The sequence below is a fragment of the Helianthus annuus genome, chromosome 8 (genome assembly GCF_002127325.2).
Source record: "Helianthus annuus cultivar XRQ/B chromosome 8, HanXRQr2.0-SUNRISE, whole genome shotgun sequence".
NCBI lineage: Eukaryota > Viridiplantae > Streptophyta > Magnoliopsida > Asterales > Asteraceae > Helianthus > Helianthus annuus.
The window spans coordinates 150,568,171-150,575,242 of NC_035440.2; the positions used below are offsets into that span (position 1 = coordinate 150,568,171).

Below are 7,072 nucleotides of genomic sequence, written 5' to 3' on the forward strand. Positions count from 1 at the left end.
TTTTTTAAATTTCTAGCCGTCTACAACGGTTATATTTTTATCCTCACATGCCCCGTCCTCAACATCTCCTTGTCACTCTGGACGCCGCTGCTCTAATGGAAATGGTGTTGAGAGCGTCGCCAGGCCAGGACAGGCTTGGACGACCCCACACCAAGTAGCGTAAGCCCACCTACAAAGGGGAAATATGTAAAAAGCTGTTGTTGAAAATAAAAAAAAAAAAGTCCATTCCTGACGAGCGGTACATTTAAAAGAATTTAAGAATGCCCTTCTCTGCTTACTCATGCTCTTCCTTGACGATTTTGGGCCAATTTAAAACCCTGCTATCATTTTGATTTTATGTTTACAGTTGTTGATCTGTTTGTTATCCAGCTATGGTGTCTCAAATTGAATTGGAAAGTTCCGATTCTCTTCTTAAGGTTTGGTTTACTCAACCCTATTTTGTTATTGCCAGGAGGATATGTTTCCATCAATTCTTAAGGCAGATTGGTTTTCGTTGTAGTTTATCCGCGACAACGCACTTTTGGTTTCTCCAGAAGAACAACTGAGGAGAAGGAATCTCATTGACAAGCTTAAACAGGTAATATTGACGTTGTTTTCTTTCTATGCATATGCCCAGTGCCTTAGTGCCACCTGGTAACTCTTTGGATTGGAAGTATTCTCTCCCACCATCAAGATGCTCGTAACCATAGACAGTGCGTGCATACATAGATAGTGTCTGGTGTTGTGTTAGGTGAAGAAGGTGTACGGACTCCTCAAAGTTGTCCAAGATGTGAAGTCATCCAATATGATAATTTCGGTTAACTCACTATATCAACTTCATCGTGTAAATGAAAAGGGGGATTCCCTAGTAATTTAATTTCTCATAAAAAGCACACTGTTTTTGTGGTTGTGACATTCTTCCTGGTGGTCAAAAGGGATGACCTGAACGTATTAATGTGATAAAATACATCTATTGGTGCATTTATTTATGATGCAGATACTGATGACTTGGATTAGAAGAGTTGCTTATCAACGTAGGCTGCCACAAAATCAGATTAAAGATGCTTCAGCAACTCTACTAGTATATGGACCGTATGGCCTTGATGTAAGTTTGTGTTTTAATCTCCTCCCTTTGCTTTTATGTTGCTGTTCTGATTTGTTCATGAATATTTTTAGGTTTATGCTGCGGACTCCAACATTGATGCTGTTTGTGTTGTCCCTTGTTTTGCTTCTCTGGCAGTGAGTCTTCTTTCTATTAAGTGGCGTATGGCTAGAAACATTATGGAACTATAAAGTTTTTTTTTTTTTTTTCTTTTGGCAGGAGGATTTTTTCATAGTTTTGTACAACATGCTTGCAGGGAGACCCGAGGTGTCTGGTATCCACTGTGTCAAGGAAGCCAAGGTTCCGTTGATGCAGTTTACATTTGATGGAATCTTAATCGACATGGCTTTTGCTAAACTTCAAGTTACAGCTGTTCCTGAGGTCAGCAGGAATTATTTTTTCTGTTTTTTTTTTTGCGCATCTTTGTTTCTATTATTGATTTATTGTGTTTTCAGAACGTGGATATATCCAACCCCTCGTTCATAAAGGATATTGATGAAAATAGCTGGGCGAGTCTTTCTGGAGTACGAGTAAAGAATAGGATCCTGCAGACTGTTCCAGATGTGAAGGTACAGAGTGCTTGTCTATATTTTTATGCTTTTTAGTAAAAAAAGTGCACGTGATGAGACCAGCATCTCTTCCTGCTTAATTTACTTCTTCTCTTGTTATTTTAGAGCCATAGGAGGTTTCCCTTAATTGTAAATATTCATCCTAGGATTGAAAGTAAACATTAAAAAAAGATTTTATTAGATTTTATAATAGCAGCGTTCTTCCAATTTGCCGTGGTTCCCATTTTTTTTTGTGGGTTTCCGTCATCAATGATTTGATTTCACTTAAAGTTAAAATGTTGGTTAATATATTGATGCCTTTTTCACTAGAAGACGTTGATGCATTTCAATGTTTCTCATTTGACAACCTTAGTTGCTTGTTAACTTAACTGTTTTCTTGCAGATATTCCAGGAACTATTACAATGTGTCAAGTCATGGGCCAAGAGAAGAGGGGTGTATAGTGATGTAAGTTTTGCGTTTTTTTTACATTTATCTTTTGATGTAAGGGTGTATAATGATGTGAAGATTCTTTTCTTTAAGATCCATAAAAAATGACATCCTTTGCCTCTTTGACACACTCACATCTGGTGATTCATTGGACCTATAAATGGGTTATGTTTCAGGCTAAAAGGTTTAACCGAAAAGAAAACATGCCAAATGGGTCAAAGGTCACCCCAAGTGTATTTAAATGCATAAAATCATATTTTCATGTGAGCTCAATCCAACCTGTTTGACCGGTGCAATGTTATCCAACCAATCCACCCATACTTCTAAATATCTCTAGGTTATGTTGAAAAAACTTTACATGGCAACTGTTGTCATTCGGTTTTGCAGTTATTTGGGCTGTTTGGAGGAATTGAGTTGGCTGTTTTAGCTGCTTTTGTTTGTATGAAAAACCCAAGTGACAGTTTGGTCAATCTGATCTCAATCTTCTTTAAGACATTTGCCTTTTGGCCTTGGCCGGAAGCAGTTGTTGTAGAAGATGTTGGAGTGCTGCCACCTGGAACGCGAGCATTGATGCCTATTCAGTTGCCAAGCAGTCCGGATGAGTATTGCCATTCAAACATGACTACTAGTACCTTCAACAAGATCAGATCTGAGTTCCGTAGAGGATATCGACAAACTCAGGTTCACAACAATCTTTTCTGTTTTCTTTTTATAAAAAGCTGTGTTGTGTTGAGGAAATATCAAGCAAATTCTGTTGCTGCAGGATCCTTTTAAGCCACAATTTGAGTGGGGACACCTCTTTGAGCCATTTCCTTACTCAAAGAGTTACCTGCGCTTCATAAAAATATGTGTTTCAACATATAATAATGTTGAGCTTGGGACTTGGGTCCACTGGGTGAAATCACGCTTCCACACTCTTCTTGTTAAGGTAAGCATGCATGCATGCTGCAACCTTATTTATTGAGGAATTCTAATCCAAGAATATTGTTTTCCCACACCAACAAAATATCTGTAGCATTGGTTTTAGTTATAACAAGGTTCCCTTATTTCATCTCCATTGAGGGGCATTTATTCCAAGTCACAATATTGAATTCTGTCTTATAATATACTGACTCTTACAATTTGGATCATGAGTGCGTGCTCCAAGTAAAATTATTAGGATTTTGAGTCATGTCTGAAATTATCAAGTGTGGCCAAACGTATTTGTACAAAAATTGCAACGGTATAGCAATTATACAGCATATTCACTATAGCACATTGTTGCCGAGCCCAGGCTCGTAGTTCTTTTTTCCCCACCAATAACTTTTGTCCATTTATTATATCTAATAATAAATAATTAGTGTATTAAATATTATAACAACTACAATATGAAAATAATAATTAGTTTCTTAGGTTAATAAAAGCTAGTTAGGAGGTTGAAAGCATTTATAAAGTACAATTTGTACGACTTTCAACCCATTGACATTATCGATCCATTTCATCTCATTTCATTTTTAGTCAAACATTTACCCATTTGATCTGTTGGTGATAAATTATACATCAAAATCCACTCATTTTGCAAACTGAGAAGTGATTTGGATAATTACCTACTCCGAGTGTAGTTAATTGTGTTGCATTTGGTTGACTGACAGTTGGAGGAGATGCATGCTTTATGTGACCCGAACCCTACAGAATACATTGATGTAAGCATACAAATACCCAACATTGTTTTTTACTGGGGATTAGTTCCCGGACGGGGGGATAACTTGGATCTAAACACCGCGACCAACGACTTCATGACAAATCTTAGTATTGGCTATCCTAATATCCCGGGAAGTCTGTCTCTAGCCCTTGTTCAAGCATCTCAGCTGCCCAAGATAATGCAGCTTGCAACAGATGATATAAAAGCGCAACTAAGGTTGTCAAACTTTAATTACCAGCAGCAAATGATACCTGTTTACTCAACACACTCGCCTCATTATCTTGTTGGATATTCGGCCACTTGATGATGAGTTAAATTTCTGTTTTTTTTTTTTAAATGGCCGCACAATGAAGATTAAATTTTGGGTATAATGAGGTAGTAGGGATGGAGGGTATATGTAATTTTATCCACAGACACTATCAATCTCAGTCCATCTCTTCAAAATCAGAGTGATGGTTCTGTTCTGCCTATTTGATCCTATGTGAACTGCTGTATCCTAAACATTTGTTATCTGCTACTCCTCATACTTTGTTAGTTGCAGTTTTAAACTTTCGGATTTGGAGCGGATTAAGGACTTCTGGGTCGCCAGATTAGGCACTGAATGTTTTTAAACTTTCGGTACTTGACATATTTAGTCCCTGCGATTTTGGTTATATTAAAAACAATTTTTTAAACTTGAATTTCGTCTATAACAACTTTAATGACAACTTTGGCCCTTTCGCTTATAAAGGAAAAAAGAACTTTTATAAGATTCATTTCTTTTATAAAATTTACCTTTTTATAACTTTATCTAAAAAGAAAAAAACATTAATTAAAGATTTAAACTTGAATGTTTTTAAAAAAGTTATTAAATACAAATTTATAAATGTTAATAGTTTATATCTACTTAGTACTAAAAATATTTAAATCTAATCAAATAAAATAAATCAAAGCGTTTATTAAAAATAATAAAAAGTAAAAGTCAGAATGTTTGATCGATAAATGATCGGTTAAAAATGAAATAGGATATATGAAAAATCGAGAGCCAGCTTGTTTATTAAAAAAATATATTTTTAGTGTTCTTTTACACACAATGATATATATAAAACCAAAAGACAATAAATAATACAAATGATGCAAGGCAGAAGCCTTGCCTACAAATATGTCCTTGTAGTAGTAGATTACGTGTCTAAATGGGTAGAGGCGGAAACCTTGCCTACAAATGGTGCAAGGATTGTTTTCAAGTTTCTTAAAAAACTGTTTTCACGATTTGACGCTCCTAATGCACTTATCAGTGATCGCGGAACCCACTTCTGTAATCACCAAATGGAAAAAGCGTCTAACTATGGTGTCAACTATTGACTCTCCACTGGTTACCATCCCTAAACAAATGGTCAAGCAAAAGTGACCAACCGAGGAATAAAAACATTCTTGAAAAAACGGTTAGTCAGAATCGAAAGGATTGGGCAGATAAGCTAGACAATGCTCTTTGGGCATTTCGAACAGCTTATAAAACCCCCATCGGGACGACACCCTTCCGCCTTGTATATGGTAAGAATTGTCATTAACCGGTAGAACTTGAGCACCGTGCATATTAGGCCCTCAAGAATGCCAACATGGATTTGAATGAAGCTGGGAAAAGCCGGATTTCCCAACTGAATGAAGTGGAAGAACTTCGTAATCAGGCACGTGAAAACTCCGTAATATACAAGGACAGAGCTAAGAAGATGCATGATCAACATCTCAGAGGTTCAAAAGATTTTGGTGAAGAGATCTAGTCCTCTTGTATAATTCTGGCTTAAGGTTCCAAGAAAGATAAAGTCTAGATGGACAGGATCATCCACGGTAATGAAAAATTATGCCTATGGCATAGTTGACATCAAGCCCCCAAACGATGACACATTTAAAGTAAATGGGCATCGTCTAAAGCGATATTAAGATTTCGTCGACGAGGAATGGGATGACCTATTGCTCAAGGACTAAATAAAAGAATAAATTTTTAAAGCACGTCATTTTTCCCAAACACCTTTGACCAAATTTTCCGCCTCAGCAAGATACGGGATGTGTCTGGCTGACAGACCACTATAAGACAAGATGCTTACATGCATCTTGTCCTCACTCACTTCCACACTCCTCTCCTACCAAATCAAGGTTACTCACTATGTTGTCAAAAGCGCAAAAAGCGCGCGCCTAGGCGCCCTGGCGCAGCGAGGCGCACCTATAGCGCCTGGTGGTAGCCTAGGCGCAAAAATGAGATTTTTTTGAAAAAACGGTGCTGAGGCGCAAAAAGCGTGCCCCTAGGCGCAAAAAACGTTGTTGAGGCGCAAGGAAAAAAAGGTAAAACAATACAAATGACCAAAAAACGAAACCGAGTGCGCAAACGTGCGGGAATGCACGAGTTCAACCAAATTCCAGCTCAGAAACTCATTTTTGCACCCCCTGCGTGTCACACCCTGGCTTTGCGGAAGCGTGGTTAATTTGGTGTGACTTCTTAATACCATAGCTTAACCATAACAAGCTATATGAATTTAAAAACCATGCAAGATCATCCATTAAATTAAGTTTGAAAAGTAAAATACCATAACATTGTCTCAACGGAAACACATCCTAACAACATAAACAATGTTCAACAGACACGAACATCAACATGACATAAACACAGTTTAAGGAATGTGACTTGTCCAGGAAAAAGTCACATCCCTTAAACTTGGATGACCTCGTAACTAGTGCAGCGGGAAAACGTGCCATACCGTGCCAGATCCTTTAATTCCCTGAAATACATGTAAGTTAAAAAAATCAACAATAATGTTGAGCGAGTTCATGCGTAAGTGAGTAAATAAACCTTTGTATGTATAAAAATCCTGGTATGTAGCAAATAAGGAAAAAGAGATCACCAATGGTTTGCAAGGCCATTGACATATGTGAAGTGCAAGTAGGAAGACTCAAACCTAGCAGAATTTGCGATGGGTACACAGTCACCACCTGGTCCATTAGGCGGGCTCAGGGGTTGGGCTCGCTACACCCAGATAGATCTACCGCTACTGTCCATCGGTCCTACCTTGAGGATTAATGGCCTCAAGTTTCCGCCTACCCAATTCACATGATCTAAATAATAACCCTCCTTACGCTAACCATACCATGTATAAAGTATTCGTAATCAAAGTAACATGTATTTCACCCCCGCAGTTTAGAAAACTGAAAACAGTTAAGAGAAAAGGGGGACATGAACTACAGTGGTGCGTCTCTACCAAGTATACCTCCAATCAAGCAGCTGTGCGACGACCTACATGTACTAACTCTATTAGACGGACGGCCATGCCTTAGCTTTATGGTTT

At 37.8% G+C, this 7,072-nt stretch overlaps 1 protein-coding gene across 1 annotated transcript; it reads left to right on the plus strand.

Moving 5' to 3' along the window:
• The first annotated feature begins 204 nt into the window (after window positions 1–204).
• On the plus strand, window positions 205–4,316 carry LOC110877974 (nuclear poly(A) polymerase 3). Its single transcript, XM_022126217.2, has 10 exons — window positions 205–416; window positions 500–577; window positions 977–1,084; window positions 1,156–1,218; window positions 1,301–1,462; window positions 1,537–1,650; window positions 2,033–2,095; window positions 2,465–2,758; window positions 2,841–3,005; window positions 3,709–4,316. The coding sequence occupies exons 1-10, from the start codon at window positions 372–374 to the stop codon at window positions 4,060–4,062; spliced, it is 1,446 nt and encodes a 481-aa protein (XP_021981909.1). The 5' UTR covers window positions 205–371; the 3' UTR covers window positions 4,063–4,316.
• The last annotated feature ends 2,756 nt before the right edge of the window (window positions 4,317–7,072 follow it).

What these genes read in the sequence shown, in the direction of transcription:
- LOC110877974 (XM_022126217.2), top strand. Translation starts at nt 372, where the DNA reads ATGGTGTCTCAAATTGAATTGGAAAGTTCCGATTCTCTTCTTAAG. An exon ending in TCATTGACAAGCTTAAACAG is followed by an intron (nt 578 to 976) that starts GTAATATTGACG and finishes TTTATGATGCAG; the next exon opens with ATACTGATGACTTGGATTAG. An exon ending in CTTGTTTTGCTTCTCTGGCA is followed by an intron (nt 1,219 to 1,300) that starts GTGAGTCTTCTT and finishes TTCTTTTGGCAG; the next exon opens with GAGGATTTTTTCATAGTTTT.